Here is a 26,072-nt window from a genome sequence, read left to right as displayed (position 1 = left end):
ACCGGGCTTTAGAACCCTAACATCGGGGGGCATCTAGAAAGGATGGGGAGCAGCGACCCCTCTCGATTTTCTTTTCCAGTTTGCAGCCTTGCTGCCTGTTCCCCACCCTGCTCACGACAACAGTGTGGCTGAGATTAGGGAAGTTAGTGTGCACAGGGCGAGGGGGAAGAGAGGAATCACAAGAGTGGCAAGCCCCTTTACAACATACTCTTCAAAATTTACAATAATATTTAACTTCCCTGGATCTGTACCATCATAATAACTCACATGTGCCACCAAATGATAGACTATAAAGTAGCAGAACGATGGAAGTTTGAAGTAACCACTGTGCATTAAAAAGCAATGAGGGCCAAGTACTTTCCTTCAGAAATCCCTCAAGTTGCCAGGTTTTATCCTTAACAGAAATGGGAATACATAATGCAGCACACATTACCTATCTGCAGGCCCACCAAGCCTCACATGGGTCACCACTAACGCACGTGACTTGTTCCAGTCTTCATGAGCTCCACCTGCAACACAACATCCATTTCCTCAAGATTTTTTTTTCTTTAATGAGACAACCTCCTTTTCTCACATCTCGTGGCCTCCCCCCTGCAGCACAGAACATGCCTGGCTGAGGAGGTAGGCGGGCAAGTCGTTTCCTCAGAAACTCCTGAAGAAGCTGTTCTACCATCAGCCATTTGGAGTAGAGCGGGAGGGGTCTTAGGGACACTCGCTTTCTGATATCCTTCCTCTTTCTATGAGGAAACAACTCTACTCTCATCGTAGCACCTCCCTGCGAAGGTATAGCTGAGATCTGGAAAACGGCAAGTGGGAGTCCATGATCTACAACCCGAGGCACAGCACCATCCCTGCAGCAGAGGGTTTAACACCTCTCGCCCCCATCCCCAAGACTCCCTCAAATTTCTATGGGGCAGCATCGGACTAGTGGTAGCATGCTCACCTCTAAGTCAGAAGGTCGTGGGAGCAAGTTCCTCACCAGAGACCTTAGCACGTAATCCAGGCTGACACTCCAGTGCAATACTGAGGGAGTGCTGCACTGTCAGAGGTATTGCAGACCGAGACCCCATCTGATCTCTCAGGTGGACGTAAAAAATCCCATGGCACTATTTAAAGAAGAGGAGAGTTCTCCCCAGTGTCCTGGACAATATTTATCTCTCAACCAACATCACTAAAAGAAGTTCAGTGGTCATTTACCTCATTGCTGTTTGTGGGATCTTGCTGTGCTGCAAATTGCCGTTTTCTACATTACAATAATAACCGCACTTCAAAACAACTGAATTGGCTATAAAGTGATTTAGGATGTCCTGAGATCATGAAAGGTGCTATATTTCTTACTTAAGTAACCATGTCATTTCATGTTTGCCAAACACTTTTTTCTGAGTACACATTCCTTTAATTACCGATTAATAGAGGATATTTGGTAAAATGAATGGGACTCCTACTGATCTGCAGTAAGCAAGGGACAGTGATTTACAGATGCAAAATGACATTCCATTGGGCAGGTCTGGCAGCCTGAATGAGTCAATTGCCGAAAACAGGAGACAATAAAGGAAGAGGGAGAAACATGGAAAATAATAAAATGACTAACCCCTGATCACGAAGCCAAAGCTGTTCCCTTCTTTGTAGAGTGAGATCTCAATAATCTTTGGGATGATTCTTGAGTTGCTGTCTGGAACTGGAGTGAAAAGAAATAGTTTTGTTACTACAAGAGGATCTGTTACAAGGAAACACGAGCAAAGTCTTTACCCAGCCTGGTGCTGAATCGTACAGACCAGGGAGGTCCCAGCTTTGATCCTCGGCCTAGGCTGAGTTGGCTGATTGCAGCTAGGGCGCCAGTTACATTTGGCCTACATCTGGGCTACAGAGAGGAAAAAATATCAGCCAGGGTTCCTACTCTTGATCGATATCCAGTAACTTATGCTGGAAGTGCACATGTATGGACACCAGTTGAAGATAGGACCTGGCTGAGCTGTGATGTCCCTCTTGTTTGGCGCTCAATGTCAAGGCTCACATATGAAGAATGGCCACTTGAGTGAGGTACCAGAGAATGGCCAACACGCATGGAACTGTACTCAAGCTTGACTCTGTGTCTTCAGGAAACGAGGGAAGGAGATATTTGTGATACATAGAAATAACATAGAGGTTACAACACAGAAACAGGCCATTCGGCCCAACCAGTCCATGTTGGCATTTACCCTCCATGTAAGAAAATAGCCCTAATCATATTTACCCATTCTGCTCCATATCCCTTCAACCCCTTTTTCCTTCATCCTCCGATTCAATCTAATTTTGAATGTTGACATAGTTTCCACCTCAACCACTGACTAGAATTAAATTCCACAGCCTCACAACTCTGTGTAAAGAACTTTCTCCTGATCTCTGTTCTAAATCTCTTACATTTAATCTTGCATTTGTGGTCTCTCATTCTAGACCCTTCACCTGCTGGAAACAACCTGCTTCTATCTACCCATCCTTTCAAATTTACAAACACTTCTGTCATATCGCCCTGTAATCTGCATTAATCTCATGAAAAAAGACCCAATTTTTCAAGCCTTTCTTCGTATTTATATTTCCCCATACCAGGCAGGATCCTGGTGAATCTAGAATGTAGAACAGATGAAGCCCTTTACCAAGAACAAATCTCTCTCACTCAACTCAAATAATGAATATTCAAGTGCTCTGAAGCCAATCCCTACCTCCTACATCTGTCACGCCCTAAATCAGGGATGTCCAACCTTATGTAGCAAGGGGCCGGACCTATGTACCGTAACCAGTGAATGGGCAACGTGTCTTTAAAATGCTTTTGGAATAGGCAGAATACTCACTACACACTATCTCCAACAACACAGTCACTTTTCATTGGCAATAGACCGTCTCCACATTTATTCAGGAGGTAATCTCACACAACGCTTTCACAGTGTCTGTTTCTGAATGTGTGATCTGGGTTTTACATTTACACTGGGAGGTTTTTTAAAGTTTATTACATAGAATTACATAGAATGTACAACAAAGAAACAGGCCATTCAGCCCAACAGGTCTATGCTGGTGTTTATGCTCCACATGAACCTCCTCCCACCTCTCTTTATCTAACCCTATCAGAGCATATCCTTCTATTCCTTTCTCCTCTATGTACTTATCTAGCTTCCCTTTAAATGAATCTATACTATTCACCTCAACCACTCCTTGTGATAGCGTGTTCCACATTCTCAACATTCTTGGAGTAAAAAACATTTTCCTGAATTCCTTAATGGATTTATTAGTGACTGCCTTATATTTATGGTCCCTAGTTTTGGACACCCCCACAAGTGGAAACATCTTCTCTATGTCTACCCTATCAAACCCCCTCATAATTTTAAAGTCCTCTATCATGTCACTTCTCAGTCTTCTCTTTTCTAGCGAAAAGAGCCCCAGCCTGTTCAGTCTTTCCTGATAGTTATAATGTCCCAGTTCTGGTATCATCCTTGTAAATCTTTTTTGCACTTTCTCCAGTGCTTCTATATCCTTTTTATAATATGGACTGTGCACAGTACTCCATAAGGTCCTATATAAGTTTAACATAAGTTCCCTGCTTTTCAATTCTATTCTATCGCTCTAGAAATGAAAGCCAGTGCTTTGTTTGCACTTTTTATGGCTTTGTTAAACTGGGTTGCTACTTTTAATGATTTCTGAATCTGTATCCCTCAATCCCTTTGTTCCTCTACCCCATTTAGACTCTTATTTTCCAAGGTGTATGTGGCCTCCTTATTCTTCCTACCAAAATCCACCACCTCACAGATATCAATATTGAAATTCATTTGCCATTTACACGTCCATTCTGCAAGTTTATTAACGTCTTCTTGTACTCTGTCGCAGTCTTCCTCAGTATTAACTAAAGACCCAATTGTAGAATCATTTCTCCCTTGACGTTTTGTGCAGTCAGTTTTTCAGTGTGAGATCTAGACTTGCATCTTTTTTGGCCAGCACATTTGTTCCCCGTGCCAGCTTTGGCATGGGCCAACTAAGGGCAGCCTGCAGATGTTCGTCGAGGTCCTCTTGCGGAAACAACACTCCTGCAGGTTCATTCTTTAGGGAATGTATTTGCTCACACACGCACCGTGGACAATAACAGTGTATGCTGGGCTTGCCAATGCAGGCTTACAAACTCCCTACCTCGTAATTATAGAATGCTAGCAACCTACTGCAGCCGACGTGCTCTTGAGACAGTCATTGGATTGGAGGTCATTCAGTTCCATCTACGACAAAAGTGTTCCAAGCTCTAGTGGGCTGTTGGGCAAGCCGATGAAGCCATAGTTCTGTCCCATCATAGTGAAGCACGCAGTCAACATACTGCTTGAATGGAAAAATGACAGCAAAAAATAGCGGGAGCTCAGTTTTGCTAATTATGTGCGAGGCCGAAATGCTCTGCCAGGAATATGGTCAGCCCCCTTGCAGCTTCTTGTTCAGAACATTCAGGTGGTCTCCAAAGATCCACCGACCATGTCTCATCGCAGAACTCTGGCAGGGACCTTTTCTCGTGCTCCACGATGACGTGGATTTCATGGCGCAACTCAAAGAGTGCCGCGCCACAACGGAGCCAGTGTACGTTATCCTGGGACAACAGGTCCTTGTGTTGGGTGTTTAACTCCCTCCGGCAGATTGGGAAACAGGCGGGGATTGAAGGCTCTTGCACGAATAAAGTCGCCGGCCTTCAGAACCGTGTCCATGACTGGCTGCAGATTGGCTACTCTACCTACCAGAGCTCCAGCAGAATGCAGTGGTGGATGCCGAGCTGGGTCTGGACTCCTGCAACACAAAGGACAACGGTGCATTCAATGTCATCGCCAATGTTGGACAACAACAGCACAGAAGACAGTGAGGGACAGTGCATACCTTCATCGACCATCTCCTTCTCAACGGGTGCCTTGACTCTATGCCTCTTCCTGAGCAAGGCTGGACCACTGTCAGTGGTCAGGCCAGCAAGCTCGGCCCACAGTGACTTCAGGTGTTGCTTCAAAACACAAGAAGAGATCGGGTCCTGTTAACAAAGCAACTCGCATTACCGGAGATGCAATGAGCTGCTTTCCACTGTGGTAATTCTTAACATAATTTAGAATTTTTACCTTTTGTGGTTCCCTGGAGGTTTCTCCAAAGCAGTGAGTTCTTCAACTACATTGAAGGAGTCATTGACTCCTCTCACTAAGACGAGCAGCTGGTCACTGTTCATTGCTGGTGCTTTCTTCAGTAGGCAGGTCGTACCACATCAAACCCTGGGCCTCTCCAACCAGTTCCTCTGCAATGTCCTTGGACGATTGTTCCACTCTTCGCTGCATTCTGTTGGATGGTTAACTAAGGTTGATGAAGGCGCTCTATTTTCCTGGACAGTTTTATCAATGGCCTCCATACACCACTTCATAAAAACACATCACAGGCTCCTATATCCACTGAGGGAGCCAAGCAATTCCCAGCAATCAGAGAGCAGTTTTTCCCAATCCTCCAAGCTTGGGAAGTTCAAAAAGCTGAAACGAACAGCAGAAGAAATACACTTTAAGCTCCCGAGCATGACAACAGACAATAACTTGGTGCTCTGCAGGCTTCAGCAGCTGGATAATGGCAGCTTGTCTGTAGGATATCGCCCATGGGTCATAGTTTCGAACATTCTGCTCTAAATCATGAGTGACGAAGTAGGAAGATAAATGTTATTATTCCCGTCAGAAATCACAGTTTAATAAAAATAATTCAGTTTGGAACTTACTTTTACTTTTTGATGAACTGATGGTGGTGACTGTTCGTGCTGGGAAATGGAACACTTTTCAACTTTTGCACCCTCTGTCTCATCAAGCTCTCCAAAGTCAGCCACAGCACAGGTTAATTGCAGAGTAAAGCTCCCTCTGCACTGACCCATTAAACACCCCCTGGTCATGTACAGCATGGGCTAGATGTAAAGTAAAGCTCCCTCCACACTGTCCCATCAATACTCCCAGGGCAGGTACAGCATAGATTAGATACAGAGTAAAGCTCCCTCTACACTGTCCCATCAAACACTCCCAGGGCAGGTACAGCACAGGTTAGATTCAGAGTAAAGCTCCCTCTACACTGTCCCATCAAACACTCACAAGGCAGGTACAGCACAGGTTAGATTCAGAGTAAAGCTCCCTCTACACTGTCCCATCAAACACTCACAGGGCAGGTACAGCACAGGTTAGATTCAGAGTAAAGCTCCCTCTACACTGTCCCGTCAAACACTCACAAGGCAGGTACAGCACAGGTTAGATTCAGAGTAAAGCTCCCTCTACACTGTCCCATCAAACACTCCCAGGGTAGGTACAGCACAGGTTAGGTTCAGAGAGCAGCTCCCTCTACACTGTCCCATCAAACACCCCTGGGTTAGATACAGCCTGGATTAATAGCATTGAAATAACAGGAGGTACTGGATGGTACAGTGGGCTAAACATCGGCCTTTCATCTCTCAGACATGGATTTGTGTCCAGCCCAGAATGATGGGATGAAAGTCTTCTCCGTCTGCTGACTATAAATGCTACATGAAATGAGTTTGGACGTTGTCAATCCAATTTGCTAGTGGGCAAGGGCCTACAGCATAAAGCAGTCAATTTCAGATCAATTTATGCTAACTTTGAGGCAACCTTCACTGAGAAGGACCGGCGTGTGAAATGGAAAACTGTCACTCTAGTGGACTAGGTTGATATTCAGGAACGACGAGATCAAATGGGGAAAAGGGCCTGTGTCGCCTGAATCCATCTTGTGATTTTGAGTGGAGGTGCTCTTCTAAGGCTGAGGCTGAGGTATATTATTGGGGAAGAATAGAGAGAATATTCTTCTGCATCTAACCATGCTATAGGACTTGGGAGTGCGTGATGCTGACATTGATGCCTGAAATAGAAGGTGTTTCATCCTCCCAATAACATCCCTCACCTTGATCAGCACGAAAAATAGTCAAAAAAAGGGTGATGGCACCCTGTTTCAGCCCATTCTGACAAGTCTTCATGTAAAAGAACAGCAGCCCAGAAGGTTCGGTGAGGTTCTTACCAACAGGGGGAAGCTCGTATTCCACCTCAAGGACCACCCGCTCTCCCACGTTCTTCAGTAGGCTGATAATCTCATCGTGCCTCAGTTTGGTCAGGTTGATCCCGTTAACGGACTTGATGTAATCTCCGATATTTAATTGGTCGCTCCTACAAGAAGGAAGTGGACCAATCATTGAAAGGTTTACTAAGCCAGCGGGCGGGCGGTGATGTGGCCAGGAATTGAAAGGTGCATCATCGCTCTGCACTTGACTGCTTTTTTTTTTGCAGGGGGGTGGTTGGGAAGTGAAACTCAATTTTTTTCAATCCTTTTTCTGGGCTGCCTTCCGCCAGGTATCACCCTGGGCCGAGCTCCATCCTCTGCCAATGCCGTTCTAAAACCTGCCAACAGGGTACTGGTTTATCCAGTGGGAAAAGTACCCAGAGCTCCACCTGGTGTCTCCCACTATCGAGCATTAACTCAACATGGGGTGATTTGTGGGCACAAAACTTTGCTCTGCTGCCCTGAGGGAGGGTCACCCCAGATGCAACCCACCATTGCAATCCATTGGTGGGGTCAGCGGTGGAGATTCGAAGCAGGGTCATTTCAGCTCTTAGGCCGAGATACACCGTCCCAAAGATCTCCAGGGCTAAAGACCAACCCCATGAGCCAGTCACCATATGAACAGGAGTGGGTCTTTCCAATGCCTGGGCAATTGTAGGCTATCCGGGGTCACTCTCCTTAGTTTACTCAACACATCACAAGCCCTCACGATTTCCTTGACCTTGGAAAGTGCTAGAATAAACAATGTTTCCGAACGTGGCTTAGGCTGTAAACTGTCAAACACCTTTATCAACAGAAGATAGAGAAGTAAACAAAATATAAACAGCAGATACACAATAATATACAGACTTAACTGTTCCTCCATGTGAACCGTCACATCTCCTCAATGTGAAACTGGACCCACGATCTCTTGCCATAATTTAACATGGTTCCTCACTACTGACCTTTACACAAAATCTGTCTCTAGGATAGTCTCAGAAGTAAGACTACCAAATAGATGCAAGTCTTTCTTCTTTCTTTCTTTAAACCCAAATCAGGCAACTCCTGACTGCCAAGCTGTTTATCAAAATGGATGTCAGCGACTCCTGTCTTCCCCCATAGACCTGGTTCAAGCCTTCACTTGATTCCCAGGGAAATGAAAGCAGAGTTTACTCCACACATACAGCCACCACTCACTGTCGGGTTCAAAGAAATGCGACTGATCTTCCAGCCTGTCTGACTGTACTGAACGGAGCTATTCAATCTGGCAGTCAGTCATAAATGGCACCTAAGCATATAGGTATGAGGAAATAACTTCATAGGACACTAACGGCTTTGCATTTAACAGGCAATAACATACTGAACTTCCTCTTGTTTCATTGCAACAAACTACATAGAATTACATAGAATCTACAGCACAGAAAAAGGCCATTCGGCCCAACTGGTCTGTGCTGGAGTTTATGCTCCACATGAGCCCCCGCCCACCCCTCTTCATCTAACCCTATCAGCATATCCTTCTATTCCTTTCTCCCTCATGTGTCTATCTAGCCTCCCTTTAAATACATCTATGCTATTCACCTCAATTATTCCTTGTGGTAGCAAGTTCCACATTCTAACCACTCTCTGGGTTTTTTTTATTCGTTCATGGGATGTGGGCGTCATTGGTAAGGCCAGCATTTATTGCCCATCCCTAATTGCCCTTGCCTTGGGTAAAGAAGCTTCTCCTGAATTCCTTATTGGATTTATTAGTGACTATCTTATATTTATGATCCCTAGTTTTGGACTCCCCCACATCTTCTCCATGTCTAACACACTTTTTCACTCAAAGGGTAGTGGAAATCTGGAACTCTCTCCCCTGAAAATTTCAAAACTGAGATTGATAGATTTTTGTGCAGCAAGGGTATTAAGGGAAATGGAACCAAGGCGGGGAAATGGAGTTAAGATACAGATCAGCCATGATCTAATTGAATGGCGGAACAGGCTCGAGGGGCTGAATGGCCTACTCCTCTTCCTCTGTTCCTATGTTTGCCCTATCAAACCCTTTCATAATCTTAAAGACTTCGATCAGGTCACCCCTCAGCCTTCTCTCAATCTTTCCTGATAGGTATAACCTCTCAGTTCTAGTATCATCCTTGTAAATCTTTTTTGCACCTTCTCCGGTGCCTCTGCATCCTTTAAGGATAATTTTCAGGGGTAATTTTCCGGCTCTGCACTCACAGTGGGCAGCCCCGCTTGCCAGTGGCATGGATCAGAAACCTGGGCACATGCTGCGCCTGATTTACTGACCACGCCTGAACCGCCGATAGCTACTTCCAGCTGGCTTGGCTCTCCGCCAGGACAGTGAAGCCTGAAGATGACCCCTCTGGTCTCGGTCCTTGTACTGATGTGTATCAGTCAGACTGGGTCCTTTCTTCAATTGGATCTGGTTTTAACCCCGAATGTATTGCAACAAGAAAGAAACAAATAATACAACTCAACCATAGGCAAAAATGCCTTGTTTTTTTTTGCTACATTCGCAAACCCTCACTTGAAGAGCCCAATATTGAAAAATGCGGCAAACATATTGCCAGATCGCGACAAAGACTCGACATTGTGTAAATGGGAATTAAAGGGGCCATGAAAAGAAGAGAGTCACTAATAAATTCAATAGGGAATTCAGGAGAAACTTCTTTACCCAGAGAGTGGTTAGAATGTGGAACTTGTTATCAAGAAAGAAAGAACTATAGCACCTTTCTCAACCTCAGGACGTCCCATATGTGCTCTACAGCCAATGGAGTACTTTTGAAGTGCAGTCACTGTTGTAATGTAGGAAACAAGGCAGCCAAATTGCGCACAGCAAGATCCCACAAACAGCAATGAGATAATGACCAGATAATCTGTTCTAGTGATGTTGGTTGAGGGATAAATATTGTCCAGGACACCGGGGAGAATTCCCCAGCTCTTCTTCAAAATAGTGCCGCAGAATCTTACATTAGGGCAGAGGGGGCCTCAGTTTAATGTCTCATTTGAAAGACGGATCACCTTGTGACTTGGGGGCACAGTTAACTCTGCTTTTTAAATGTGGCTTCAATGCTTCCATGTTGACCAGCTGGAAATGTTTCCAGGTTGACAGACACAGTCCAATCCTTCACAATATGTTGTTCATTTTTGTTTCTTTAAATAAAGTTAATGGCGATGTTCAACGTGTCACAGGAAATCTGTGCTGGCTCTGCATGTTTACACTGTGTACTGGAGTGTCAATGTGGAATGGGTTTGTGCCCAGAATTCCTGGCATAGTGAGGTCCAAGCCTCAGTCATCGCACGAGTGGGAGAGAAAATCTCCAGTCTATCTTGTGGGCCAGAGGTCATTCTGTGGATCGGGAGGTTTGGAAGAAGTTCTCCAGTCTATCTTGTGGGCCAGAGGTAATTCTGTGGATCAGGAGGTTTGGAAGAAGTTCTCCAGTCTATCTTGTGGGCTTGGGCTAGGTCTGTGGACCAGGAGTCCTGAGAGAAGATCTCTAGCCTGTCTTATGGACTAAAGATAACTCTATGGACCAGGAGGCCTAAGGCAAGACCTTCTGTCTATTTTGTGGACTAGGGGTAACTTTGCGAACAGACAGCTGAGAGAAGAAAGGAATAAAAATGATTAAACTGACCTGCCTGGTGACCCACTGACAAATAACATCTGAAACCATAGTATTGCACATTCTTAGTAGGTAAACCCCTGTGCTCGCTGACCTACATTGGCTCCCAGTTTGGCAATGCCTCGATTTTAAAATTCTCATCCTTGTTTTCAAATCCCTCCATGACCTCGCCCCTCCCTATCTCTAACCTCCTCCAGCCCTACAATCCTCCAAGATCTCTGGGCTCCTTCAACTCTTGCCTCTCGCGCATCCCCGATTTTCATTGCTCCACTATTGGCGGCCATGCCTTCAGCTGCCTAGGCCCTAAGCTCTGGAATTCCCTCCCTAAGCCTCTCTGCCTCTCCACCTCTCTCTCCTCCTTTATGATGCTCCTTAAACCTACCTCTTTGACCAAGCTTTTAGTCACCTGTCCTAATGTCTCCTTATGTGGCTCTGTGTCAAATTTTGCCTGATAATGCTCCTGTGAAGCGCCTTGGGACGTTTTACCATGTTAAAGGCGCTGTATAATGCAAGTTGTTGTTGCTATCTATCTAGGAACAGGAGTAGGTCGTTCGGCCTCTTGAGCTTGTCAGATTCAGTTAGATTGTAGCTGATCTGCACCTCAACTCCATTTATATTAGTTGAAGACCTGACTGGCTGTGATGCCCCCTGCAGTGGAATATCCTGGTGACATTCATCGAAGTTCAGACATGAGGAACGGTTATTGGGAGAGGGCATCGTAGAGGCAGTTAGTACCTGTGGAATCAACCCCAGGTCAGCAGGGGCGGGGGGCGGGGTGGGGGGAGAAAAACGGAGGGACAAAATTAAATAGGAATTGGCTTGGTTTCATCCAGACTGTGACAGTAAGGGCTTTTATATATAAAAAAACAAACAAGCACTTAATTAAATTCAATTTGCTTTTTACATTGATAAATTGATTACCTCTCACAGAATCCTCTTTTCAGCACATTCAGTTCCACAGCGCTGGAGTAAACTACCAGAGGGAGAGGAGTTTGGGCCTGAGCTCCACTGCACTAATCAAAAAGCTTTTATGCTGCTGGTTGCATAACAGCAATAACCTACCTGAGGATTCTGCGCATTCCTGGGAAGCCAAGTACGCAGCAGACAGTCAGACGAAACAAGAATGGCTGATTTGAGAATTTCTGTTCCTTTTTTTTTTCACTCTCCCCTCTCCGGTTTCTTCCCCTTCTCTCCTGCGGGCGCCCGCTCTTCCCATGGTAAGGTTCTGCCAGGCAGCCTCTGGTGTTCTGCCCATCTGCCCATTCTTCGCGAGTGGGCCTAGACAGGGAGGGTCAGCACGGAGCTTCCTCAGCCTCTGTTTATATCTCGCTGACCTAAACTTGGAATCCCTTTTTGTCGTTGCGCATATTTTGAATCCTTTCCACTCTCTCTACAGGGTAAATCTTTCCAACACAAACAGAACCTTGCTCGATGGGAACAGGATTGGAGAATGGGCACGGGGGGGTCGCCTGACTTCCGTCCCTGATTCTCCGACCCACGTTCCTGTCGCCCGACACTCTGAATCGGGATCAGAGCCTCGCAAAAATCTGTCTCTTCTTTGGTAAAGTGCTTGACTTTTAGAGAGAGTTAAAGTTTGGCTCAGTGGGTGGCAGTCTTGCTTCTGAGTCAGAAGATCATGGGTTCCAGCCCCACTCTAGAGACTTGAGCACATAATCTAGGCTGACAGTCCAGTGCAGTATTGAGGGAGTGCTGCACAGTTGGAGATGGAGTTAGATGAGATGTTAAACCAAAGCCCCTTCTGCCCTCTCAGGTGGATATAAAAGATCCCATGGCACTATTTGACAAGGAGCAAGGGAGTTCTCCCAGGTGTCCTGGCTAATGTTTACCCCTCAACTAGAACCTAAAAACAGATGATCTGGTTATTATCACATTTCTGTTTGTGGGACCTCTCTGTGTGCAAATTGGCTGCTGCATTTCCTACAGTAAAATACTTCATTGGCTGTAAAGTGCTTTGGGATGTCCTGAGGTTGTAAAAACCACGATGGAAATGTAAGTCTTTCTTTCTTGGCTTGTAAACATCTTCTTGGAGAGATGTGGGCTCAGTACTTTTGGGTAATGTGTTCGCTGTCAATGTGAAATCGTAATGTACCACTGACATTCAGTAATTGAGCAAGTGTTTTCAAACAGGCGGCTTCAAAAAAAAGGATGAGGACGTACAATCGTCCGGGACTCTCTGCACTGCTTAAGCTGGCACCAGGAGCTGCTACAGGTATTGACCACTGTACTCTGGGTACCAGTTAGATAAGAATTCACCTGCTCCTACTTATACTGGCAGCTGAAACCACCTCTGGGATAGGCCACTCCAGATGTTGGGCAGATGAATAACGGGACAAAACCGTTGCTAGGCCATTCATTTTACTCTCCCCTCTCCGGTTTCTTCCCCTTCTCTCCTGCGGGCGACCGCTCTTCCCATGGTACGGTTCTGCCAGGCAGCCTCTGGTGTTCTGCCCATCTGCCCATTCTTCGCGAGTGGGCCTAGACAGGGAGGGTCAGCACGGAGCTTCCTCACCCTCTGTTTATATCTCGCTGACCTAAACTTGGAATCCCTTTTTGTTGTTGCGCTTATTTTGAATAAGCCAGGCCATTCAAGGGTGATGTCAGGAAGCACTTCTTCACACAAAGGGTAGTGGAAATCTGGAACTCTCTCCCCCAAAAAGCTGTTGAGGCTGGGGGTCAATTGAAAATTTCAAAACTGAGATTGATAGATTTTTGTTAGGCAAGGATATTAACTTGGTTATGGAACCAAGGTGGGTAGATGGAGTTAAGATACAGATCAGGCGTGATCTAATTGAAAGGCGGGACAGGCTCGAGGGGCCTATGTTCCTATGAGGAATTGTTACGACATGGAACCATATTGTTATAAAAGAAAAATCAACACAGACGTAAAAGAAGTCCCAAATCAACTGTAACAAAGGAGAATGGTATCAGTTGAGTTAACGCCTCACCTGGCAGCCAATCCTCCGGGCCGTAGATTGGACACTCGCGGCTTGCCATCTTTGTCAGTCCCGCCAGATATTGTCAGCCCCAGCGTGCAGCCTTCTTTCTTGATGAGTTCCACTACTGTAACTCCCCTCAACTCCTCTGTCATTGAGACACAACGGTGACATACAGACTGGTGCTTGACCACACTGTTGGTTATCAGACCCGTCTCAGAATCGCGAAATCATACAGTACGGAAGGAGGCCAATCGGCCCATCGTGCCCTTGCCAGCTCTTTGAAAGCGCTATCCAATTAGTCCCACTCCCCCGCTCTTTCCCCATGGCCCTGCAAATTTTCTCCCCTTCAAGTATTTATCCAATTCCCTTTCGAAAGTTATTATTGACTCTGTTTCCACCGCCCTTTCAGGCAGTGAATTCCAGATCATAACAACTCGCTGTGTAAAAAAACTGTCCTCATCTCCCCTCTGGTTCTTTTGCCAATTATCTTAAATTTATGTCCTCTGTTAGCGACCCTCCTGCCAGTGGATCTCCCCTTAACCTTCTCTGCTCCAAGGAGAACAATCCCAGCTTCTCCAGTCTCTCCACATAACTGAAGTCCCTCATCCCTGGCACCATTCTAATAAATCTCTTCTGCATCCTCTCCAAGTCACAGGGGAAGGACAGGCAAACGCATTTTGAATAACTCTCTTAGAATCATAGAATGATACAGCACAGAAGGAGGCCATTTGGCCCATCGTGTCTCTGCTGGCTCTTTGAAAGAGGTATCCAATTAGTCCCACTCCCCAGCCCTTTTCCCATAGCCCTGCAAATTTCCTCTTAAAGCAACTCTTTGCTCGTTGGTCTAGAGGTGTTCGACTGCATTCACATTGTACCACGGCAGGGATGAGGAGATCAATGACAGATAAATGCTGAGTGTTCTGAAATTGGACTGTCAATTCCCTGATAATAAGAGTCAGTCTCTTTTTTTCCCCGTCTGACTCTACTGCTAATCAAATGGAAAAGGCCAGCAACTTAACATTAATTAATCAAACTCAACGTTCTGCCGCATTCTTTGAATGTCTTTCCTATATTCAGGCAGCAGGCCGGGGATTCCCGATTCTGCACTCGGCCTACCAGCAATTTGCCGCCTCTTCACTCAGTGGGTGGAAAGCGGCATTGCTGGCAAAGGCAGAAGCTAAAAGACCCAGGGCACGGTGCCCATGGAGCATTGGAAAGATGCTGGGTTCCCAGAGGGGGATGGGCAATGCCACCCCAGTGTCTCAGAGTGGCATCCACTGTACTTTTTGCACTGGCATAAAATATGTTGCAGTGCCATCCAACGGTATATTCTCTTCCTCACATAGTGAGTTCACAGCTGCAGCCAGTGGCAGAGCCGGTAGGCGAGGAGGTCGGGGGTCGTGACCCTCCCCCCAATCGTTTTGCAGTCGGCCAACGCAGTTTTGAAGGAGCACCTCCATTTCACTCCCCGGAACCTTTGTCGCCCGTCTTCAGCCTTTGGCTCGGCCTTGGGTCTAAGTCAGTCGGCATTCCCCAATTCCTAGCTTGGAGCCCTTCCTGCCAAGTGGGCCAAATCTCCAGTTCGACCCCCCTCTCCCTCTCCCCGCCCAGTCGGCCAAATCGAGCTCCGCCACTGAAGCAAGGATCAGACATCGATATCGGGGCCGTACCTGGTATGCTCTGCCTCCTTGTGCACACTGCGGTTTCTGTTGCTGCCGTTTCTTTGCCCCCCTTTGCGTAAGGACCATCATCTGCAATTGGAACACAAGGCCGGAGTTAGCAATAAATTCACAGTCCTGCTGGGTTTTTAGTCCCATCCTTTCTGCTTTCGTAAAGCTGCATTTCACACCTTGAATCTCGTTAGGGTCAGTGCGGGATGGTGCAGGCACAGTTCACCCAGCTGGGATATAGCGACATTCCGCGTGCCGAGCTGATTATTAATGCAGCACGGAAAAATATCTTGCCAATTAAATCAGTGAAAATCCACACTGGGCCAATTATAGCACGATGGAGCAAATATTTCAGAATGGATGACAGATGTCAGCCGTGGCTCAGTGGTGGCATTCCCTCTCGCCTCTGAGTCAGAATGGATGACAGATGTCAGCCGTGGCTCAGTGGTGGCATTCCCTCTCGCCTCTGAGTCAGAAGGTTGTGGGTTCAAGTTCCATTCCTGAGACCTGAGCGTGTTAAACCGAGGCCCTGACTGCCCTCTCGGGTGGACGGAAAAGATCCCAGGGCACTGTTCGAAGAAGAGCAGGGGGAGTTCTCCCAGTCTCCTGGGCCAATAGTTATCCCTCAACCAACACCTCAAACAGATTATCTGGTCGTTATCGAATTGCTGGTTGTGGGACCTTGCTGTGGGCAAACTGGCTGAGAGGGCAGACGGGGCCTTGGTTTTTATCAGAAAGACGGCACCTCCGACAGTGTAGCACTCCCTCTGTGCCGCACTGGAATGTCAGCCTGGATTATGTGCTCAAGTATCTGGAGTGGGACTTGAAACCACAACTTTCTGAGGCGAGATTGCTACCAGTTGAGCCAAGGCTGACACCTGCCATTTCAAAGATGTACGGCAGGAGACAGAGAAGGCTCTGTCTATTTCTCTCTCTCTCTGACATGGAGAGTCAGCTGTGTCCAGCAGGTTGCAACAGGATGTTGGCCGTATTTTAAGGCTGAACACACTCAGCTTTGAGAGATGGTGAAGTAGCAACTTTTATTTTTCACAACCAAGGAACGTAGGGAAATCGATTGCTCTCACTGTGAAAACTGTGTACTGTTCATTCATGTATTTTATGTAAAATAGCCCAGCTCTTGGTGTGAAGCTGTGCCCGTCTCAATAGTCTGCCTTCCGTAAAGAGAGAGAAGAATGCACATGGTGTCATGTGCAATATTTTAGCAGTCACTAAGTGGAGCAAGGGTTCTATGTGCGGATCCTGGGTCCTGCTACTATTTAATCAGACGTTCGGCAGTAAGATGTGCAATCCAGATCGTAGTGGACATGGGGTCCACTTACAATAGTGACCAGTGGTGCTGAACCTGAAAAAATACCTTCTGCAAAATCCCAAAAATTGTGATTATGGAGCTACACCATTGCCCTGGCCCCTGAAGGATGCAAAGGAATGGTTAGAACCAAGGCCATCCTTTAGGGAAAGGTAATGATAGTGAGAGGTACTTAGAAGATTGCATAAAGCCTGTTGAGCCACAATGACTGACTACTCCAAAGCATCATTACAGATTCTTTACTTAGCCAATGGACTGAAGCCAGCATTGATTTTTGGGACCTCCAAAATGGCAGACATAATGGATGACAACTCAAGACATCCAGATGTTGTTGTTGTTTGTCATATCTTCACATTATTCCCTTGGAGGACAGTGTGAAGTGATGGAAGGATTTGCAGGCTGATTACCAGTGTGACAGGCCGTGACGTGAACACTCCTCCCATGGCCGTAACCATCTTTATACCGGCCAATAGGGTGGTTAGTCCTGCATGGGGTGGGGGGGGGGAGGTGGCGGTTATGGGCTCCCACAACCCATACGATGAGGGGAGGGGACACCCACACCCACTGGACCCGAGTATCCCGCTGGATGTCAATCCAGAATTCAGATCCGGAGCATCGGTCTCCACTCACTGGGATTGTCTGGAACGGGGTTCATGTCCTGCACATTATCATTCAGGGGCGGAAATGATAACACTGAGCTAAAGGCTCGCTCCATTCAGATGTTAACACAGTAACAGGAGCAAAAACCCGAGGACACAGATTCAGGTAGAGAAGTTAAACTGGTGGGCAAATTCAGGATACAGATGTTAATCCTGTGGGCAAATTCAGGATACAGATGTTAATCCTGTGGGCAAATTCAGGATACAGATGTTAAACCAATGGGCAAACTCAGGATACAGATGTTAATCCTGTGGGCAAATTCAGGATACAGATGTTAAACCAATGGGCAAACTCAGGATACAGATGTTAATCCTGTGGGCAAACTCAGGATACAGATGTTAATCCTGTGGGCAAATTCAGGATACAGCAGTTAATCCTGTGGGCAAATTCAGGATACAGATGTTAATCCTGTGGGCAAATTCAGGATACAGATGTTAATCCTGTGGGCAAATTCAGGATACAGATGTTAAACCACTGGGCAGATTCAGGATATAGAAGAGCAAATACATCTTTAAACAGAGAGGTGCTGAACAACTGGAATGGGAAGAGTGCTGAGGTCATGATACTGATCTCATTTAAGAAACAACGAGATGCGGTCATGGGAAGACCATAGAGTTAATCTTCTGGAAGGAGGAGAACAAGTGGATTGAAGGACCTTCTTTGTCCAAACGTAACTTGTAATCTTGTAAAATATCGTGCTTTCTATCAAGTGTGACTCATTTGTGAGGTGTGAGGTGTTTGTGAGGTGTGAGGTATTTGTGAGGTGTGAGGTGTTTGTGAGGTGTGAGGTATTTGTGAGGTGTGAGGTGTTTGTGAGGTGTGAGGTATTTGTGAGGTGTGAGGTGATTGTGAGGTGTGATGTGTGAGGTGATTGTGAGGTGTGAGGTGTTTGTGAGGTGTGAGGTGTTTGTGAGGTGTGAGGTGTTTGTGAGGTGTGAGGTGTTTGTGAGGTGTGAGGTGTTTGTGAGGTGTGAGGGGTTTGTGAGGTGTGATGTGTTTGTGAGGTGTGAGGTGTTTGTGAGGTGTGAGGTGTGAGGTGTTTGTGAGTGTTTGTGAGGTGTGAGATGTTGTGAGGTGTGAGGTGTTTGTGAGGTGTGAGGTTTTTGTGAGGTGTGAGGTGTTTGTGAGGTGTGAGGTGTGAGGTGTTTGTGAGGTGTGAGGTGTGAGGTGATTGTGAGGTGTGAGGTTTTTGTGAGGTGTGAGGTGTTTGTGAGGTGTGAGGTTTTTGTGAGGTGTGAGGTATTTGTGAGGTGTGAGGTGTTTGTGAGGTGTGAGGTGTTTGTGAGGTGTGAGGTTTTTGTGAGGTGTGAGGTGTTTGTGAGGTGTGAGGTTTTTGTGAGGTGTGAGGTATTTGTGAGGTGTGAGGTGTTTGTGAGGTGTGAGGTGTTTGTGAGGTGTGAGGTTTTTGTGAGGTGTGAGGTGTTTGTGAGGTGTGAGGTGTTTGTGAGGTGTGAGGTGTTTGTGAGGTGTGAGGTGTTTGTGAGGTGTGAGGTGTTTGTGAGGTGTGAGGTGTTTGTGAGGTGTGAGGTGTGAGGTGATTGTGAGGTGTGAGGTTTTTGTGAGGTGTGAGGTGTTTGTGAGGTGTGAGGTTTTTGTGAGGTGTGAGGTATTTGTGAGGTGTGAGGTGTTTGTGAGGTGTGAGGTGTTTGTGAGGTGTGAGGTTTTTGTGAGGTGTGAGGTGTTTGTGAGGTGTGAGGTGTTTGTGAGGTGTGAGGTGTTTGTGAGGTGTGAGGTTTTTGTGAGGTGTGAGGTGTTTGTGAGGTGTGAGGTGTTTGTGAGGTGTGAGGTGTTTGTGAGGTGTGAGGTGATTGTGAGGTGTGAGGTATTTGTGAGGTGTGAGGGGTTTGTGAGGTGTGAGGGGTTTGTGAGGTGTGAGGGGTTTGTGAGGTGTGAGGGGTTTGTGAGGTGTGAGGTGTTTGTGAGGTGTGAGATGTTGTGAGGTGTGAGGTGTGAGGTGTTTGTGAGTGTTTGTGAGGTGTGAGGTGTTGTGAGGTGTGAGGTGTTTGTGAGGTGTGAGGGGTTTGTGAGGTGTGAGGTTTTTGTGAGGTGTGAGGTGTGAGGTGGTGTGAGGTGTGAGGTGTTTGTGAGGGGTTTGTGAGGTTTTTGTGAGGTGTGAGGTGTGAGGTGTTTGTGAGGTGTGAGGTGTGAGGTGGTGTGAGGTGTGAGGTGTTTGTGAGGTGTGAGGGGTTTGTGAGTTGTGATGTGTTTGTGAGGTGTGAGGTGTTTGTGAGGTGTGAGGGGTTTGTGAGTTGTGATGTGTTTGTGAGGTGTGAGGTGTTTGTGAGGTGTGAGGGGTTTGTGAGTTGTGATGTGTTTGTGAGGTGTGAGGTGTTTGTGAGGTGTGAGGGGTTTGTGAGTTGTGATGTGTTTGTGAGGTGTGAGGTGTTTGTGAGGTGTGAGGGGTTTGTGAGTTGTGATGTGTTTGTGAGGTGTGAGGTGTTTGTGAGGTGTGAGGTGTGAGGTGTTTGTGAGTGTTTGTGAGGTGTGAGATGTTGTGAGGTGTGAGGTGTTTGTGAGGTGTGAGGTTTTTGTGAGGTGTGAGGTGTTTGTGAGGTGTGAGGTGTGAGGTGTTTGTGAGGTGTGAGGTGTTTGTGAGGTGTGAGGTATTTGTGAGGTGTGAGGTTTTTGTGAGGTGTGAGGTGTGAGGTGTTTGTGAGGTGTGAGGTGTTTGTGAGGTGTGAGGTGTTTGTGAGGTGTGAGGTGTTTGTGAGGTGTGAGGTATTTGTGAGGTGTGAGGTGTTTGTGAGGTGTGAGGTGTTTGTGAGGTGTGAGGTATTTGTGAGGTGTGAGGTTTTTGTGAGGTGTGAGGTGTGAGGTGTTTGTGAGGTGTGAGGTTTTTGTGAGGTGTGAGGTGTGAGGTGTTTGTGAGGTGTGAGGTGTTTGTGAGGTGATTGTGAGGTGTGAGGTGTGAGGTGTTTGTGAGGTGTGAGGTGTGAGGTGTTTGTGAGGTGTGAGGTGTGAGGTGATTGTGAGGTGTGAGGTGTTTGTGAGGTGTGAGGTGTGAGGTGATTGTGAGGTGTGAGGGGTTTGTGAGGTGTGAGGTGTGAGGTGATTGTGAGGTGTGAGGTGTGAGGTGATTGTGAGGTGTGAGGGGTTTGTGAGGTGTGAGGTGTTTGTTAGGTGTGAGGTGTGAGGTGTTTGTGAGGTGTGAGGTGTGAGGTGATTGTGAGGTGTGAGGTGATTGTGAGGTGTGAGGTGTTTGTGAGGTGTGAGGTGATTGTGAGGTGTGAGGTGTGAGGTGTTTGTGAGGTGTGAGGTGTTTGTGAGTTGTGAGGTGTGAGGTGTGAGGTGTTTGTGAGGTGTGAGGTGTGAGGTGTGAGGTGTTTGTGAGTGTTTGTGAGGTGTGAGATGTTGTGAGGTGTGAGGTGTTTGTGAGGTGTTTGTGAGGTGTGAGGTGTGAGGTGATTGTGAGGTGTGAGGTGTTTGTGAGGTGTGAGGTGTTTGTGAAGTGTGAGGTGTTTGTGAGGCGTGAGGTGAGGTGTGAGGTGTGAGGTGATTGTGAGGTGTGAGGTGTTTGTGAGGTGTGAGGTGTTTGTGAGGTGTGAGGTGTGAGGTGTTTGTGAGGTGTGAGGTGTTTGTGAGGTGTGATGTGTGAGGTGATTGTGAGGTGTGAGGTGATTGTGAGGTGTGAGGTGTTTGTGAGGTGTGAGGTGATTGTGAGGTGTGAGGTGTGAGGTGTTTGTGAGGTGTGAGGTGTTTGTGAGGTGTGATGTGTGAGGTGATTGTGAGGTGTGAGGTGTTTATGAGGTGTGAGGTGTTTGTGAGGTGATTGTGAGGTGTGAGGTGTTTGTGAGGTGTGAGGTGTTTGTGAGGTGATTGTGAGGTGTGAGGTGTTTATGAGGTGTGAGGTGTTTGTGAGGTGATTGTGAGGTGTGAGGTGTTTGTGAGGTGTGAGGGGTTTGTGAGGTGTGAGGTGTGAGGTGTTTGTGAGGTGTGAGGTGTTTGTGAGGTGTGAGGTGATTGTGAGGTGTGAGGGGTTTGTGAGGTGTGAGGTGATTGTGAGGTGTGAGGTGTTTGTGAGGTGTGAGGTGTGAGGTGTTTGTGAGGTGTGAGGTGTGAGGTGTTTGTGAGGTGTGAGGGGTTTGTGAGGTGTGAGGTGATTGTGAGGTGTGAGGGGTTTGTGAGGTGTGAGGTGTGAGGTGTTTGTGAGGTGTGAGGTGTGAGGTGTTTGTGAGGTGTGAGGGGTTTGTGAGGTGTGAGGTGTTTGTTAGGTGTGAGGTGTGAGGTGTTTGTGAGGTGTGAGGTGTTTGTGAGGTGTGAGGTGTTTGTGAGGTGTGAGGTGATTGTGAGGTGTGAGGTGATTGTGAGGTGTGAGGGGTTTGTGAGGTGTGAGGGGTTTGTGAGGTGTGAGGTGTTTGTTAGGTGTGAGGTGTGAGGTGTTTGTGAGGTGTGAGGTGTTTGTGAGGTGTGAGGTGATTGTGAGGTGTGAGGTGATTGTGAGGTGTGAGGTGTTTGTGAGGTGTGAGGTGATTGTGAGGTGTGAGGGGTTTGTGAGGTGTGAGGTGTTTGTTAGGTGTGAGGTGTGAGGTGTTTGTGAGGTGTGAGGTGTTTGTGAGGTGTGAGGTGTTTGTGAGGTGTGAGGTGATTGTGAGGTGTGAGGTGATTGTGAGGTGTGAGGTGATTGTGAGGTGTGTGGTGTTTGTGAGGTGTGAGGGGTTTGTGAGGTGTGAGGTGTTTGTTAGGTGTGAGGTGTGAGGTGTTTGTGAGGTGTGAGGTGTTTGTGAGGTGTGAGGTGATTGTGAGGTGTGAGGTGTTTGTGAGGTGTGAGGTGATTGTGAGGTGTGAGGTGATTGTGAGGTGTGAGGTGTTTGTGAGGTGTGAGGTGATTGTGAGGTGTGAGGTGTTTGTGAGGTGTGAGGTGATTGTGAGGTGTGAGGTGATTGTGAGGTGTGAGGGGTTTGTGAGGTGTGAGGTGTGAGGTGATTGTGAGGTGTGAGGTGTTTGAGAGGTGTGAGGTGATTGTGAGGTGTGAGGTGTTTGTGAGGTGTGAGGTGTGAGGTGATTGTGAGGTGTGAGGTGATTGTGAGGTGTGAGGGGTTTGTGAGGTGTGAGGTGATTGTGAGGTGTGAGGTGATTGTGAGGTGTGAGGTGATTGTGAGGTGTGAGGTGTGAGGTGATTGTGAGGTGTGAGGTGTTTGTGAGGTGTGAGGTGTGAGGTGATTGTGAGGTGTGAGGTGTGAGGTGATTGTGAGGTGTGAGGGGTTTGTGAGGTGTGAGGTGTGAGGTGATTGTGAGGTGTGAGGTGTGAGGTGATTGTGAGGTGTGAGGGGTTTGTGAGGTGTGAGGTGTGAGGTGATTGTGAGGTGTGAGGTGTGAGGTGATTGTGAGGTGTGAGGTGATTGTGAGGTGATTGTGAGGTGTGAGGTGTTTGTGATGTATGTTGCTATGAGCCAATCTGCAAACAAAACTTTAATTATATAGATAGACTGGAAAAAACTACGGTACATTATAATAAAATATGTAAGGGACTAAAACAAACAATTTAAGATGATGATTTGCAATTCAGTGCGAGACATCATTCAAATCCTGACTGAGAGTAGGTTAGTCTTCCCATAGGAATTTTACAGGAATTCTTTAGTAGTGTATTTTCTGGAAATATCCATAGCAACACAATGCTAGTCGTCCAATCCCGCGAGAATTCATCTAGTCCAATTATAATCTGGAGAAACAGTCTGAGTCTCAGTCTCAGGTCACTGAATTCAGCATTGTATTTCACAGGAAGGATCCATCACTTCAACCTTCATAAACTCCAGTGAACATCTCTCTGATATAGATTGTTCTGTGGCTGTACTCAGAGTCTTTGTGTATAGAACACCTGCAGGTCGTTTATCTTTAAGAGCCATATTCAATGACAAATTGGTCCCCGAATTAATCAATACCACCCTCGCAAAAGAGATGGGATCAAATGTCCATGGTGACTTGGCGTAAACTTGTGAAACCTGGGAGAGCAGAACTGAGGCTCACTGACTGACCAAGTTTACAAACACGCATACTTCTCTCTTCAGTTTATAGGGTTTCTGAGTCTGTTTCGTATTCTCATTCAGTGCTCCTGATGGTTAGTGTGTTTATTCTAATGATATATGCAACCCTACTTCTCATTCCACTCCCCTCCCTGCGACAAACAGCTCCAGGAGAGGAAGAACTTGTATATATATAGCCCCTTTCATGACCACAGGACATCCCAAAGCACTTTACAATGAAATGTAGACACTGTTGTAATGTAGGAAATGCAGCAGCCAATTTGTGCACACAATTAGCAGTGAAATAAATGACCAGTTTCAGATGTTGGTTGAGGGATAAATGTTGGCCAGGACACTGGAAAGCTCTTCTTCAAATAATGCCATGCGATCTTTTACGCCCACCTGAGAGGGCAGACGGAGCCCTGGTCATCAGAAAGGTGACACCTCCGACCGAGTAGCATTCCCTCAGTACTACATAGAAGTGCCAGCCTAGATTATTCTCAAGTCTCTGGAACACACAACCTGTTGACTCAGAGTCGAGAGTACGACCCACTGAGCCATGGCTGACACCTTGAGATGGCCTGGTTTAAACTGCTGAATCACAGACTTTGACTGTCTACAGGCCAGCTGAGCCCAGTAAGAAGCTCAATTCTTTTCTTTGTTTATGTAAATAAGCCCACTCCATAACCAGATGAAATATTGACTGCTTTGGGCATTCATAGAATGATGGCTTGAGGAACCAGAATTTTCAGGGAATTATCCGTGCCACTGCATATGCATGAACTGATTTACATTTTCGGTACTCTGGGATCTGTGCCTTCAGTCACAGCAGCTCCCTGATACATGTGAAACTTGAGCTCAGCAAATTTGAATTCATGAAGTGATGCTGGTGACTCTCTCTGGGATTGTCTCTACTCTCTGACTCCAAGCCACCAATCAATGAATGCCCAAGTTGGGGAATATGTTATCTGGCATTAAGGTGGGCTGCCTTAAAAAAGCAAACATGTCAGCTTCTTTCAGATGAGAGGTTAAACCGAGGCCCCGTCTGCCGTCTCAGGTGGCTGTAAAAGATCCCACGGACAATATTTCAAATCAGAGCAGGGCGTTCTTCCTGGTGCCCTGGCCAATATTTATCCCTCAACCAACAGCACCAGGAAGAGTTGGTTATTTTTCTGCATTATAAGAGTGATTACACTTCAAACATACTTCATTGGCTGTGAAGTGCATTGGGACGTTCGGAGGTCGTGAAAGGCGCTGTATAAATGCAAGTTCTTTCTGATCAGATTTCCACCTGTTGGGCAGCACCAAACCTCCATGATTTGGCATTTCCTGCCAGTACTAGAAGCACCTTAGCGGTTTGCCACCAGGAAGAGCAATCAACAAACAGACTGCATGAGAAACAAGCTCAAAGGCAAAGGCAACTGTGACAAAGGTGGAATCCTCGGCCTATTAGGCATTTGTTGCACCAAGTCTAAGAGGGAAGTACCCAGTTCTAAGAGGGATTCCATCTGCTTCATTGAAAACTATTTCCGGGATTTTCTGCTCCTACATTTGCAGCCCCAGGATTTTCAGCCTTTTATACTGAACAGGAGAAAGCTCACAGGCTGGCAATTGTAGAAGCAGGAAAATACGGCCTTTAAATCACAATTCCAAAATGTCTTTTGTTCTAGATGTGAATTTAAATCGTGTCTGCTTGGTCAGTGCTGGCACTCTTGCCTTTGATCAGCAGGCGGTAGGTTCAAGCCCTGCTGTGGACTTGAGTACGTAATCTAGGTAGACACTTCAGCATAGTATGCAGGGAGTGTGACATGGTTGGAGGTGCTATCATCCGGATGAGACATTAAACCAAGGCCCCATCTACCTGCTTAGGCAGATATAAAGAATCCCATGCTAGTATTAGGTAGAAGAGCAGGTCACCTGGCAAATATTCCTCCCTCAAATCATTGCACCAAAAACGAATTAACTGGTCATTCATTCACTTGCTGTGTGCAAATTGGTTGCTGGGTTTGTGTACATAACTACACTTAAAAAGTAATCCATTGGTTGTGAAGTATTTGGACACCCAGAGGACCCAACAAGACTTTATATAAATCCAAATTTGTTCTTTCTTTCTAATTATTGTGAAATAGGATGTCAACTGGTGAGGTGATGTTTAGATTCCAATGTGCATTTGACCTCTCATTAGCATTCCACAAAATCACCCACAGGAATATTTTATAGATAGAAGAAAGAACATGCATTTATATCGCGCCTTTCACAACCTCAGGACGTCCCAAAGCACTTTACAGCCAATTAAGTCATTTCTGAAGTGTAGTCTCTGTTGTACTGCAGGGAAACGTGGCTGCCAAATTGCGCACAGCAAGCTCCCACCAACAGCAATGAAATAAATAACCAGATTATCTGTTTTTTGGGGTGTTGGTTGAGGGATAAATATTGGCCAGGGCACAGGGGAGAACTCCCCTGCTCTTCTTTGAACAATACAGTGGGATCTTTTCCAGTCTGGTTGAGATGTATAAAGACTGCAGGTGGTGAATATATTAGTCCCCAGCCATTAGCCCATTTTTTAGAAGGTTCAGATTCTGTTTGTTAAGGACAATGTTCAAAGAAATTGCCATGAACTCCAAAGGGGAAAGTAACCTTAACATAGAGGAATCGTTCAGTGTTCAGCAGTTCTGGCATTGTTCTCCTCATTCCTTCTGGCAAAGTCTTTAAATGACACAGCTTCAAGCAGTTGTTTATGGAATTCAGCTCACTGAACTAAATATCAGACAATGCCACAACTGTTGAACACTGAAAGAGCTATCCAATTAGTCCCGCTACCCTGCCCTTTC

At 46.5% G+C, this 26,072-nt stretch overlaps 1 protein-coding gene across 1 annotated transcript in view; it reads right to left on the bottom strand.

Moving 5' to 3' along the window:
- The window catches only part of grip2b (glutamate receptor interacting protein 2b), a 179,007-nt gene that overhangs the window by 138,466 nt on the left and 14,469 nt on the right, over positions 1–26,072 (bottom strand). The window contains exons 2-7 of the mRNA XM_067998289.1: positions 15,295–15,375; positions 14,741–14,801; positions 13,634–13,816; positions 7,027–7,172; positions 1,592–1,678; positions 434–509 (exon numbers count right to left, since the gene is read on the bottom strand). Coding sequence (XP_067854390.1) covers positions 434–509; positions 1,592–1,678; positions 7,027–7,172; positions 13,634–13,816; positions 14,741–14,801; positions 15,295–15,375 — 634 coding nt within the window. The remainder of the gene's footprint in view (positions 1–433; positions 510–1,591; positions 1,679–7,026; positions 7,173–13,633; positions 13,817–14,740; positions 14,802–15,294; positions 15,376–26,072) is intronic.

This window comes from Heptranchias perlo, chromosome 17 (assembly GCF_035084215.1).
Source record: "Heptranchias perlo isolate sHepPer1 chromosome 17, sHepPer1.hap1, whole genome shotgun sequence".
Taxonomy (NCBI): Eukaryota; Metazoa; Chordata; class Chondrichthyes; order Hexanchiformes; family Hexanchidae; genus Heptranchias; species Heptranchias perlo.
Note: the sequence above shows the minus strand (reverse complement) of the source record. Positions and strands in the feature narration are given on the sequence as shown.